This window comes from Tursiops truncatus, chromosome 2 (genome assembly GCF_011762595.2).
Source record: "Tursiops truncatus isolate mTurTru1 chromosome 2, mTurTru1.mat.Y, whole genome shotgun sequence".
Classification (NCBI taxonomy): Eukaryota; Metazoa; Chordata; class Mammalia; order Artiodactyla; family Delphinidae; genus Tursiops; species Tursiops truncatus.
Window position 1 is genome coordinate 164,204,826 of NC_047035.1, and position 14,754 is coordinate 164,219,579.

Genomic DNA, 14,754 nt, shown 5'->3' on the forward strand with positions numbered 1-14,754 from the left:
AAGACGCAGATGTAGAGAATGGACTTGAGGACACGGGGGAAGGGTAAGCTGGGACGAAGGGAGAGAGTGGCATGGACATGTATACACTACCAAACGTAAAATAGATAGCTAGTGGGAAGGAGCCGCATAGCACAGGGAGATCAGCTCGGTGCTTTGTGACCACCTAGAGGGGTGGGATAGAGAGGGTGGGAAGGAGACACAAGACGGAGGAGATATGGAGATACATGTATATGTATAGCTGATTCACTGTTATACAGCAGAAACTAACACAACATTGTAAAGCAATTATACTCCAATAAAGATGTTAAAAAATACTCTTGATTCTGATATGAATTTTGATTCTAGCATGGAGTGTAAACCACCAATGGGCTTTAGAGTCAGGCAGAATTGGATTTCAATGTTACTGTGCCACTTACTATCTGTCTGACTTTAAGCAAGTGACTTAACCTTGGTGGCTCAGTTTCCTTATCTGCAGAGCAGGGATGAGAGGATTTCCACTTAGGGATTGTTGAGGGATTTAAAGAGGAAATGCATTAAAAGGTACTTTGAATGGTGGGGTCAACAACACGTGGGTGTTTTGTTTTATAACAGAAAAATAACACTGATGCCTGTTCTTAATGACAGATAAATATGCTAACCTGATCAAAGATTTTAGGAAATTCCTCAGAGCAGCAGAGTTTTCATGTCTTTGGCTCCTACGGAGCCATTAAAACACAAGTCATATAAAACTGTAGTTAAGGGCTGAAATTCAAGCATTAAACTCTCTGGTCTGGAACCTAAACCCTGATGGTTTTTTAAATGGTGACCTTGAGCAAGTGAATTAACCTTTCTGTGCCTTGGTTTCCTCATCTGTAAAAGGGGTATAATAATTGTACCTACTTTGTCAGGTTAGTCATGAGCCTTAAATGAGTTCATACACAGGGTACTCACAAAAGTTTCTGCACATAGTAAAGCTATAGGTACCATACAGCTTTATGTAGTCATCACATGATACACAACACATACAAATTAAATTGCCCTCATAAGTTGCTAAGCTAAAAACTGTAGTATCTACACATCTAAACATAAAATTAATCCACATACGAAACAGAGGAAATGAGAGAACTTCTACCTGTTGGTAACGTTTTTCGATTGTCAGGATCCTGTCATGTAGAGAAGTGAAAAGTCTGCAAGATTCCTCTCTAAGACGGTCCTCAAACTTCAGTGGAATCAATTGTTTGAGGAACCCAAAATCCACCTGAAGAGATTTAATAATCTAAAAATGGAAAAACATACGTTATTGTAGAGAGTTAAGGGCCCTCTGTGTAAAGATTCTAGCACCTGGCCTGGTCTGGGCAGATCACTTGGGCACCTGGTCAGGGGCTTGTCCTGAATTGAAGATTACCTCTCCAAAGTCATGTACACTGGGGATTCCAGTTAATCTGCCAAACTAATACATGCTGATGGACGAAGGGAGAGGAGGTTCCCAGCAGTTTCCTCCCATACAGAGTAAGTTATCCTTTGCCATGAATCAAAAAACGTTTGAAAAAATAATTTTCAATATGTGATTTTCAGATCAGGAAAAATGGGCAAGAATCAACATTTGTTGTGAATTTACTAGCCAAGCACTTAAATATATAACCAATGTGTTGACTAAGAACTGGTTGGTATCATCCAAACTCAATGTATTTTTGTCTCCCACTGTCTATTTAAAATGTATTCACTAGGACTTCCCTGGTGGTTCAATGGTTAAGAATCCGCCTTACAATGCAGGGGACGTGAGTTCCATCCCTGGTCGGGGAACTAAGATCCCACATGCCACGGGGCAGCTAGGCCCGTGCACCACAACTACAGAACCCATGCACTCTGGAGCCCGAGCCACAACTAGAGAGAAGCCCACACACCGCAACTAAGACACAATGCAGCCCAAAATAAATAAATATTTAATTCAAAAAATAAAATAAAAAATAAAATGTATTCACTAGGTAATCTTCCCTCGCCCTGAATGGAAACTGTAAGCAATTCCTACTCATTCTTGGGAACAGAAAGTCCCATCATCACTCAAAACACAGCCCGAAAGTAGCATTTAGAAATGTGACACTTCCAACTTCATTCATAGGTAAGGCTGCTCCCTGCACTCCAGGCCAAGGGCAGTAGCTGGCAGCTGCACATCTTTAAGCAAAAGAGTGGGATTCACTCTTGAGCTCTCTCCCCTCTTACCTCCTCCTCCCACACCCCAGTTGCTTCTCCACCACAGACAAGGCAGAAGGGATAAAGGGACACGGCTGTTCCTACCTGGCGGGGGGCTTCACCCTGGTCTGGTAGGACAGGAGAACGACCCTTCTTCCCTCGGGCACCAACACAGCTTCTCTAGAGGTTCCCGCTGCAGGTACCCTCTCTCCTGTGGATGCACAGGGACAAGCAGCTGCTTCTCTACTCCAGGTGGTCACTGCTACTCCGCCCTCGGGCCCTATGAATCTAGAGTTTCACCCTTTCTTCTCCCCTCTGTTGGGGGCCCTCTGTCCTTCTCAATCCGTCAACTGGAGAGGACCCAGAATGACCCCAAGCTGGCGCTCTCTCTCTTTTTCTCAGAGGCCACATGTGGTCCACAAGAAACAATCACACAACCCTCACCCCGGCAACTCTGGCAGTGCAGACTGATCCCAGCTCAGCCGCTCCCCCTTCTTGCCCCAGCCCACGTTAGCTTCCTTGCACATGAATCGGCGCCGGTCCTCTGAGTCTTCCAAGAGCAGCAAACACATTTCAAGTTCCACAGAAGCCTGCCTTACCGGCTTTGAGCCGAGGAAGAGCCCTTCTGCTACCCCTCCCCCAGAAAAAGCAGGGCAACAGTGTTTCCTAAAGAAATTGCTTCGGCAATTTTTCCCCTTCACCTCCTGATCCCCGTTTTTATTATCCTTGGTCTGATTAAAGAGCTAAGAGTCATTGATCTGATGTGTAACATTCTCTTCGTAAATTCTGCAAATGGGATCTTACACTCGCTTTGGAATTTGATACCTGGCTACTAGCACCCTGGGAAGAAGCTTGGTTTTAGCATCCTGATACTATGTGGGAGGTTTTATTTTGCAGTTGAGGATATCAAGACTTTGAGAGGTTAAGTGACTAACTAGTCCAACATTACGTGGCCGGTAAGCGGAAGGTCCAGATTTGAACAGAGTTGTGACTGACTCATACTCCTTCTTTATACCATGTTGTCAACTTATGAAGGTTACTATTTTGAGAAATACGAAAAAAAATTCTAGAGCAAGTGAAAGCTTAAAGAATTCCTTAAATTCCAGGGACAAGATGAAATGACTTTGCCTTTAGGAGATCCAGCCCCATATGGACGGCTTGTTCTGAAGAAGGGAGGGACAGGAATCCTGGTATGGTCAAAAAAACTTCTACTGGCCTAAGACTCCCATGGATCAGTTTACAAGAGACATACCTAAGATACAATGACACAGAACTGAGGTCAGTGTAGAAATAAGAAAGTTTTGCCAGGCAAACAATGTCCCGAAGAATGTTAATATAGGTATATTAATATTGAACAAAATGGACAATATGTGTATGTGCATATATGTATATATACACACATGTACATGTGTGTGTGGATATATATATATACATCTATGTATATACACACACTCAACAAATACAGGTTATTTTTAATTTCTCATTTCCATGGCACAATAATGAAGACTGACCTCACACAAAGCCTCAGGACAAGTCGCAACAAAGACCAAATAATTCATCTCCCAAAGACTGTCAGCTGACAACAAAGCACTGAAGTTAAAACTCAGCAACATAACAGTAACTAAAGAGCACGCGTGGAGATCTAACCAACTTCTTATTAAACAGTGGGCCAACAAAATAAATGGGAAATTGGAGCACTTGAATCTAAATACTAATAAAAATCCTACATCTCAAAATTTGTGGGATGACGTTAAAGAAGTAATTAGTAGGACTATATTGCCTTAAATATTGTCATTTATACTGTCTTTAAATGCTTGTGAAAGGAAAGAAGGGAGCCTCAAAATGAATGATGGATAGCTAAGAGCCCCGTGTCCATCACACAGGTCCTTCCTTACTGAGAGAAGCATGACTTTGTCGGGGCAGTAATGTGCCTCGCCAATATACTCACGCCTTCAGAACCCTTTGCAGTTAAAGGGGTCATGTGATGTAGTTAAGGCCAACAATAAATACTTTGGAGTTTTCGATGGAAAGTTTTTGCTTTTTTAGTAGAGCTACCACCACTCCATTCCACTTCTCCCCTATTCTCCTTCCTCTGTGAAATGCAGATGGAGGCTGGAAATGGAGCAGCCATCTTGTTACTGGGAAGTCAGAAATATGATAGCAAAATCCATGCACTAATGATGGACCTGTGAAAAGATAAAATGAATCTGGTACACAGATGACATCAGGGAGCTACTGCCCTAACTTGTAACTCCAGATATTCTAACCCAAGACTTCCTGTTAAGTCAATATAGTTGCACTGTCTGTACATGGAGCTATATGACATCCCATCTAATACCCAGATCCAATTCACGGAATTAGAAAAAGAAAAACAGAGTAAACCCAAAGATAGTAGGAGGAATTAAATAATAAAGATAAGAGGGACTTCCCTGGTGGCGTAGTGGATAAGACTCCGAGCTCCCAATGCAGGGGGCCTGGGTTTGATCCCTGGTCAGGGAACTAGGTCCCACATGCATGCCACAACTAAGAGTTTGCATGCCACAACTAAGAAGCCCACATGCTACAACTAAGCAGCTGGTGAGCTGCAGCTAAGGAGCCCGCCTGCCGCAACTAAGACCCAATGCAACCAAATAAAATAAACAAATAAATATTTTAAAAACACATAAATAAATAACTAATAAGGATAAGAAAAGACATTTATGAACTAGAAAATAAAGATACGATAGAAAGGATTAATAAATCCAGAAGTAGGGTCTCTGAAAAAAATTAATGAAATAGATAACACTGTCAGGATTCATCAAGAAAAAAGAGGAGGTATGAAGACCATATTAAGAATTTTAAAAGAAATATAACTACGGATACAATAAAGACCTAAAAACGATATGCAAAGACAATAATCAACACCATAACCAACAATTTGAATATTTTGTAGAAAAATATAACATCAAACCGACCCAAGAAGATTTAAGAAAACCTTAATATAACCATAACAAAACAATAGCAGTAAAAATAAGCACAGACTGTTTTACATGCAAGTTTACACTGAAGAAATAGATACTTCCAATCTCAAGCCAGTAATTCCAGAGAATAGACTAGGGAACACTTCCCAACTCACTTTATGACAATACTATGACTTTGCTACCAAGACTGAACAACAGCATAAGGAGCAAAGAAAATTATAGGACAACCTCACTTACGAACATAGATGGAAAACAATCCTTAGTAAATTAACAGCAAATAATGCAATGCAAAAGGAAATATTATAGTCCAGTTGGGTTCGTTCCAGGTTTACTATCAAAAACTCGAATTTCTTCACATCATCAGATAAAGGAGAAAAACCATATGACTGTATGACCATCTCAACAGATCCATGAAAAGCATTCAAATCCAGCCATTCATGATTTTTTTTAAAAAATGTCTCTCACTAATTTGAAATAAACATCCTTAATCTGATTTAAGCATATTGCATCAGATTTTGGTTCAACTATATTAAAAAATCCAAATAACAGAAGCATAAAAGAGAGGTAGGTTTACTTCTCTTTCACCAGGTGGTGAAAATGACCCAAGATCCTTCTATCTCCTTAGTCTTCTGTATACCTCAAAATCATGGTGTAACTGGTAGCATCCCTGGTCTAGGCACTGAAGTAAAAAGAGGAGGGCAAGAAAGAAAGAGAGGAAGGAAAGAGGGACAGGATGAGGAAGAGGTAAAGTGGCAGACAGTGCATCGGAACTGTGCCTTAAAGGTTGCCCAAAGCGGCCACCCAATATTTCCACCTAAATTCTACTGACCGGAACTTACTCATTTAGACGCTAGTTGCAAAGGAATAAAGTTATAACACTTTTCTGAAGGCATAAAAGAAGACAATAAATTGAGACGTAAGTGGGAAAAGAGACATCCTCAAAAGTGGGAGTGTAAATTGGTATAATTTCTATGCAGGGCAACTTGGCAACATCCTTCACAATGACTAATGCATGCATCCTCTGACTCAGACATTTCACTTTTAAGAATTTACATCCCAGTTTTACTGGCATGTGAGTATGTACAGAATTATTCATTGCAGTAAAAGATGTGAAACAACCAAAATGATGTCCATCAGTAGGAGGATAGCTAAATAAATGATGCCAGTTTGTGATACAATGTACTTGTAAAATAGATGAGGAATCTCTTTATGTACCAACGTACATAAATGATTTCCAAGTTATGTTGTTAAGTGAAAAAACAGAAGCAAAGCAACCTGAAGTATTTGTAGTAGTATGCCACCCTATGTCACAGTTTTATTGATTAGGACTTTTAATAATAACTCTTGATATCTAATGTGTATGAAATGTTCTGTTTCTTTACAATCGAAAAGGCCCCAAAGCTTTGCTGTACAGAGAAATAAACACATCATTGTAAATCAATTATACTTCAATAAAATTTAAAAAAAATTTTTTTAAAGCCCCAAAGGAAATATGATAGAATACGGAGATCTGAAAAAGCTGTATGGTAGTACAGGGGAGCAAAATCTGCCACCTCAAATTGTGTCTCTTTGGCATGAGGATTTATTTAGGCTGATTATTTTTAAGGCCCCAAAGACTCAGGAAGAAACTTAGACCTTCCCCATAACTTCCTAGAAGAATGCAGATAGCGGACCTGTTCCAGGAAGGGAGCTAGCACCATAGATAACTATAGTATAATATGCACTAGCTGTGTAGACTGGGAGGAACCTAGCAAAGTCAGTTAAAATTCGTCTCTGTGTCCCACTGTCTCTGCATGGCCCTGCAAACATTTGTTTACCAAATATTTGCTTTTCCTTCTTCATGTGAATTGTCTTCCTCTCCTACGAAGTCCCAAACCACTATCCTCAACATCCTCTTTTGTCTTTGGCTGAAGGTGAGAGCTTTGGCTATTTTGGCAAGTTACTCAGTTTTCCTGGGTCTCTCCCACATATATGCTATTAAATTTTTGTTGGATTTTCTCCTGTTAATCTGTCTCATGTCAATTTAATTCTTAGACCAGCCAGAAGAACCTAGAGGGACAGAGGAAAATTTCTTCCTCCCTGACCATGGGTGACACAGTTATTCACTACTGTATATTATTCTTGACATTTTTCTATATGCCAAAAATATTTTGTAATTTTTTAAAATATCGTAAATAGTAAATGTTCACAGATGTCAAAAGAATTCCAAAGAGAGTAAGAAAACATTTCACTAAACAAGTTAACATATATGAGCATGACATAAATATGACACAAATGAAGTAGTAGTTTATACTAATAATTTTATTTTATTTTACTTTGCGGTACGCGGGCCTCTCACTGCTGTAGCCTCTCCCGCTGCGGAGCACAGGCTCCGGACGCACAGGCTCAGCAGCCACGGCTCACGGGCCCAGCCGCTCCGCGGCATGTGGGATCCTCCCAGACCAGGGCACGAACTCGCGTCCCCTGCATCGGCAGTCGGACTCTCAACCACTGCGCCACCAGGGAAGCCCCTATACTAATAATTTTAAAAACACACCTATCATCCAACTCAGTGTGTAAAAGATATTAATATTTTTAAAATGCTAATCATTTCACTTCTGTCAAGGAAAGACATAAAGGCAAACAGTACCCACAAATTATCTCAGAAGTTTCAAAATAAATCCAGATTTACCTGCACTAGCTTTTGTGTAGATGAACTCAACTCTTTTAATGGCAAAATCTCACTGGAATCCGTTTGAGTAGCATGGTCTGTGCTGAAAAAGCCAACCTTCAAATCATCTGAAATGTTAAATCTGAAAAAGAAAAAAAAGGGAGGAAGGAGAGATTAACTGTGGTTTATATAGTAGATATTTCCTTAAAAATATATTTAGGGAGCATATTTCATGCAAATCATATTTTACAGATTCAAAGGACTGGTGAAGTGAGGAAACCACTGAATTATCTGCTCATGACTAGGGGTTTTCCCCAGGACTCTGCTGGACTATCAGATTCTCTGGACACGAGCACATGGCTCCACTGATACACATCTTATTTCCATTTTCTGAGACATGACCAATTTATGAGCCTACTTTTAATATCTTACTTGCGTTTTATGTGTGCTTCTGCTTGAAGCCATTATAAATTATGCACGGGCATAGCAAGCAAAATTACTTTTAGATAGAGGTTCTCAAAGTGTGGTCTGAGGAACCCCTGGAGGTTCCAGGACACTCTTTCAGGGAATCCACAGGTCAAAATTATTTTCCTAACAATATTAAAATTCTATTTGCCTTTTCCATTATCATTCTCTCACAAGTGTTCAGTGGAGTTTTCCAGAGGCTACAGGTTATGTGACTGGATGACAGATTGAATGCAGAAGCTGACAGGAGAATTCAGCTATGTTCCATTAAGCCAGGCATTGAGAGAACTTGCAAAAATGTAAAGCAATGACACTATTCTCATTAAAGTTTTAGTTTTGAAAAATAGAGTTTGTTTTTCTTCAAAATACATTATTTATGCTAACACAGAATTGGTTTATCGTTATTTTAAACGTCTCTCCTTTAAAATTTCTAATGTGGTAACTCTGAATAAATATAACATAAACTAAAGCTCTTTGAGGGACCCTATAATTTTTAAGACTGTAAAGAGGTCCTGAAACCAAAACATTTGAGAACTTCTTCTTTAAGATAATCACACCACTGTACTGTATTTGATTTTAAACAGAATTCCCCCCCAAAAATCTAACTAGGAGCAAGTATTTGTAATGTCCTCTTACAGACTTTTAACTACGGGCATCTCAAACTGTAACAAGAAGGCCAGTTTTCTGGATGTACTCTGTCAATTTGACCAAACTTACCACAGCTATTGGTTTCTAAAATGTCAGGTGAAAAAAGAGAGCCGTGAAAGCTCAAGTAGAATTCCCAGACTCTTCAGCGCAGGCTCTGTAGACAGAGTGTCTGTGTTTCTACCCCTCACTTGTCTGCTGACCAGGTCGGGCAGACCGTGATGGGGGGCACCCCAGGGCAAGCCCTCTCTTTTTACCGCTGGCAGAGCCTCAGATTTATCTCCCATGGAACTCAGGGGAGGGTGATCATATTCCCAGTATCAAGGGTAACCCTCGTCTGGTCTCAGCCCACCACAGTGATCCCATTCTTCTGGTCAGATATTTTAGGGGTGGGTGTGGGACTCAGTTCTGGTGAGTGTGATGGGAGAAAAGATCTGTCGGGGGCTTGTGGGAAAGCTTTTGACATAGAAGCACCAGGGAGAGGCTTCCTCTATGACTCTGGACATTGCCACGTGTGGAAATGAGGCCAGGAACTGGCACAGTCATCTGGTGACCACAAGAGGGGCCAGCCAGAGGGCAGAGCCAGCACACAGATGACGAGCTTTTAAAAAGATGGAAATAGGGCTTCCCCGGTGGCGCAGTGGTTGCGAGTCCGCCTGCCAATGCAGGGGACGCGGGTTCGTGCCCCGGTCTGGGGGGATCCCACATGCCGTGGAGCGGCTGGGCCCGTGGGCCATGGCCGCTGAGCCTGCGCGTCCGGAGCCTGTGCTCCGCAACCGGAGAGGCCACAACAGTGAGAGGCCCGCGTACCGAAAAAAAAAAAAAAAAAAAAGATGGAAATAATTTCGACTGCTGACTTTGTTTAGCCATTGACTCAACTCTGAAACCCATCACACTTCTGGTCTTCCTGGAATGTCATATAATAAATCAACAATTTGTCAGAGTTTCTGTCAACTGTAGCTGAAAGCATCCTAACTGATATTCGATGTGACATTATGTAAATTACTTACCCTTTCTGTGCCTTAGTTTCCTCTTATGCAAAATAAATAGTACCTATTTCATAGAGTTATTGTCAGGATAGTGAGTTGAGAAGTACTTTGAATGGTGTATGTCACACAGTAAGCCTTCACAAAATGTTATCCATTTTTGGGGCTGTGACAGTGGTTGTTGCTATCACCACTATGTTTTGAAAATATCACAGTTTTTCAAATCATATACAGAGAAAACTATAAAAGCATAGCAATATTCAACCAAGAAAGGCTAAATTTAAATTTTTTTAGATTTTGATATTCACTGCACTGTAATGCTTTTCAACTAATCCCACTAAATTTTCAACTAACCTTCCACACACCCATCAATATTATACTGATGACAGACCTAGTCAGCAGCATTATTCAAAGCAGAGGGAGCATCCGTGATGCTGTACATCTCAATTTCAATGAAAATTTCTAGTGTTTTCCCACAAAAAACTGTAGTTTAGACTTGGCCTACTTCATTTTAGGAGGCTATTTTTTTCTCACTAACACAGTACCTTTGGGAGAGGCAATCTCCATTGGCCCAAGCGTCCCTGCATGTTCTTTCTGGGCATGCCAAGAATACAAAGGCCCTGATCACTCTTTCCTTGGGCCATTCCCGAGTTGCGTTTGCAGTGGGATGAGGCAATGTCTTTCCCCTGCCAAGAAGCACGCTTGCTACTCCTTACTGCAGAAGTGGTGAACCCCCCAAGCTCAGGGATCCTCTCCTTGAATACAACTCACTACTGTATAGGCATCCATGGTAGGTCTTTTGTGACATCCTCATGGAACTTAGGGGGCATGGGGAATCAATGCAAATAAACATGAATCACTAATACTGCTTTTGCCATGATGAAGCCCTTTGTCTCTGACCCAGGAGTCATGTCGTCTGCCAACAGCCATGAAACAGTAACAAGCAAACATATTAGCGTGTAAGGAGGGTAAGATCTCACACACTGCAGAGTCCTTGACAAGTACCTGACCCATAAAATCCTCTTGATAAATGCTTGTTGTATTCAATTCCTTAAAAAAAAAAAAAAAACTAAGATACAGCAATTAACTGAAAAGATCACCAGTATTTAAGGCTTTGTCTATCTAAAATCTATAACCATTTTTGAAAATAACTTGTGAAAACCACTACTAAATTATAATCACTATGTTAAAATTAAATATGTATAATATTGTACTGAACTATAGAAATGGATGAATCATATGATCAATTATGATAAAAAATTTTTAATGTACTTTTTAAAGCAATTTATAACAAATAGGAGAAACCAACTTTTAAGTGGTGATGACATAAAATTTCAGGGAAAATGTTCTTGGTACTTTTCAAAGCTGACAAATATTGATGACAAACTGTCCATGTGGTACATTTTTTTCTAGAATATGTGTTTTAGAAATTTTAATGAAATTCCTTTATGATACATTTGGGAATCTTTTAAAACATGAAATAAAAATAAAATCATTATACTTCTGAACAAGCGTCCCACAAAATACAGATAATAAACATTTCCTAAAATGACTGCGTCTCCAAATCTTTTGTCATTTTCATCTATCATTCCCATTGTTCCTAGAGGTATCTTACTAAAACTCAGGTTGTACCACTACCCCACTATGGAGGACTTTGATAGCCTTCCCCTGCTTAAGAAAATTAAACTCAATCTTCTTATTCTGACCTCCAGAATATCCAGGCAAACTACTTTTCAGAGCTTCACGCGTTTAACCAAGAATAACTGAGTACCTACTATTTGCCAGGCACTATTTTTGGCAGCAAGGATAACAGCAGTGGACAAGGCAAAGTTTTTGTTCTCGTGGAACTTACATTCTAACGGGAGAGACAACCAGTAAACAAGTAAACAAAAACATGTTACATATTCTGAGGCAGAGGTAAGCCTCATCTCTCATTAAGTATACCCCATGTACCATACTCACCTGTCACATATCTTCCTGTTAAAAGTTCCCAAAATACATCTGTACCTCGGCAGTACCTCAGCCTAGGACCAAGTTTCCCTACAGTTCTACCTATCAAAACCATACGTAGTCACTTTCTTTTCCATGTTCCTTTTCCTTCCCTTCCCTTCCCAGAGGACAGGAATCAACATGGTGGCCAATGAGATGGGTCAATTGTTCACTGATGAAAAAGGTTGGGAGCCATGCAGAGGAGAAGGCCAACAGCTCCAGTAGCCAAGGATGGAGAGTAGTTGGGAGAACAGGGGCAGCAGCACAGAGGCAGCAGGCAGAGGAGAGAGCCCAAATGGTTGGGAGATCGGATACACTGAACAAACTGAAGATGTAATGAAGATGACAGAAGTCAAGTTCTTTAGTCCCCGAAACGATATTTACAAACTTAAAAAAAGAGTAGGCTAGAATATACCTTGTGACAATGTAATGGAATTGGAAGTTCTGGCATGAAGGCATGGTTTTATAATTATGTACATAGATAGATAAATAGTTATAGGTACATATATGTGCATATGAACGTGTGCATATATCATACCTATGTACATATATTTATATATCTTTGTTTCTATTTCTGTACAATATGAGAGCCTAGAAGCAATGACACCCCAGTAACAATGAACACACTGAACACTCAGATGTTGGTTTTTAAATACCATTCTGCACTAAAAGGAACCAGGGCTTCTTGGAAAAATGGCTGGATCCCAAACTGGGATAACAAAAGTAGAAATGAGCCTGGAACATCTTGTTATTCCAGAAAGCGAGGAAATACTCAAAAAATGATGGGGACACCTGAGAATGACACAGAAACTAGATTGAAGAGATTCCCACTGGCCATATCTGGGACAATTTGAGCATCAAAATAAATGATGAGGGACTTCCCTGGTGGTGCAGTGGTTAGGAATCCGCCTGCCAATGCAGGGGACACGGGTTCGAGCCCTGGTCTGGGAAGATCCCACATGCCCTGAAGCAACTAAGCCCATGTGCCACAACTACTGAGCCTGCGCTCTAGAGCCTGCAAGCCACAGCTACTGAGCCCACATACCACAGCTACGGAAGCCCACACGCCTAGAGCCCGTGCTCTGCAACAAGAGAAGCCACCACAATGAGAAGCCCGCACACCGCAACGAAAAGTAGCCACCACTCGCCGCAACTAGAGAAAGCCCGCGCACAGCAATGAAGGCCCAATGCAGCCAAAAATAAATAAATAAAATAAATAATTTAAATAAATAAATAAATGATTAAAGTATCAGCTTACAACCTATTTAATGAAATATGAATCCAGCAGTCCACACTGACATAAATGAATGAATAAACAGATAAATGAGAATGGGAAGCTCTAGTAAATGTATTAGAAAAGAATGATGAAAACAGAATCACCATCTGGCAACCACCATAAAGGTGACTGATTAAGGTGGGAGTTATCAACGGTAGCTAGGGCTAAGCTTAGCTTAAAGGCTAAGGCTGGTCAGTGGAAGTGTTTGATTAGGAAAAGGATATTTTGTTGAAAAATTAAGAACAGGACTACCAGGACTTCCCTGGCAGTCCAGTGGTTAAGACTCCATTTCTCCAGCATTCCTGCCAAGAATGCATGACCTGAGTCTGGTTATAAGGAAACAGTAGATGGACCCAGGTAGAGCCGGTCATGCTACAGAATGTCTGTACTTTTTGAAAAAGTGTCAAGGACATGAACAACAGGGAGAGGCTGAGGAACTCTTCCTGCTGAATATGTCTGAGGGGACAGGATAGCTAAAGACAACACACACTCCTAGATAGGATCCTGGACCAGAAAGGAAAGAAAGAGTCATCGCTGGTACACTTGGCACAGCTTGAAAGGGGCTTGTTATAGGGCTGTGCAATGTCAGTCTGCTGATTTGAGAGCTGTGTTGGTCACGTAGGAAAGTATCTCTTTTAGGAAAAACACACTTGAATGCTTAGGAGTGATGGGAACCATGTCTATAGCTTGCTCTCAAAAGCTTCTAAAAAGACTGATAATAATGAATGTCTGAGTGTTTGTATGTGTGTGTGAATGTGTACAGGGGGAGAGGAGGAAGAGGAGAGAGAAAACAAATATGGTAAAATGTTAAGAATTGAAGAATCTAGGTAAAGGGGTTGTGGGAGTTCTTAGTTCTGTTCTGACAACTTTTCTGTAGATTTGAAATTATTTCAAAATAAACTATTTTTTAAAAGTCATCTGCATCCTTCAAGCAAGCTCAAATGTTACCAATTTCACCCAGTAAGAACTGTCAGTATTTTAGGCCTTAATGAACAATGAAATGTGAATTTGGAAGCAACATATACCACATTTGTGTGTGCTACTTCAGCCCGTTTTCCAAGTCACAAGTAAGGAGCCTACTTTTATTGGCGCCTACAGTAAGAGGAATCTAGATTGCAGTGCAAGCTGCTCTTCCACTTGGATGGCACGAACCAGCAGATACAGTGGGACTCTCAAGAGTGTCTGGAACAACCAGGTATGATCTGGTTGACCCTTTGGCAAGCACCCATCACAAAATCGCAGCATACACCTCTAGGATTTTGAAGTAAATCTTACGCCGTCTTGTGTAGACGACTATCATCCTTTTGAGAAAAGAGCCTCTAGCTTGCTTCTGAGCCTTGGAAGAGACTGAATGCCTAACCATGAGTCACCAGGTGAACTTACGGCCTGGGTTTCCCAGGACAAACTGGGTTTTACCTGAACCGCCAAACCATGAAGTTGGGCAAGTGCAGCTTCAATCTCTCATCAGGTGGGAGTGGCGTATAAGACACCAGACTCAGGCAGAAGGAAAGCAGTTTATAGGAGTAAGTGGCCCTGTGCCTCTTCCCCCTCAATCCACAGCTATGGCCTCATGGGAAGTTCTGGATGACGAGCTGAGGAAGAAAAAACTCAAGG

At 40.8% G+C, this 14,754-nt stretch overlaps 1 protein-coding gene across 1 annotated transcript in view; it reads right to left on the minus strand.

The window, feature by feature from the left end:
* Positions 1-14,754, minus strand: part of C2H10orf67 (chromosome 2 C10orf67 homolog) — a 103,830-nt gene that overhangs the window by 71,535 nt on the left and 17,541 nt on the right. The window contains 2 exon segments of the mRNA XM_073799913.1: positions 1,112-1,255; positions 7,801-7,921. Coding sequence (XP_073656014.1) covers positions 1,112-1,255; positions 7,801-7,921 — 265 coding nt within the window.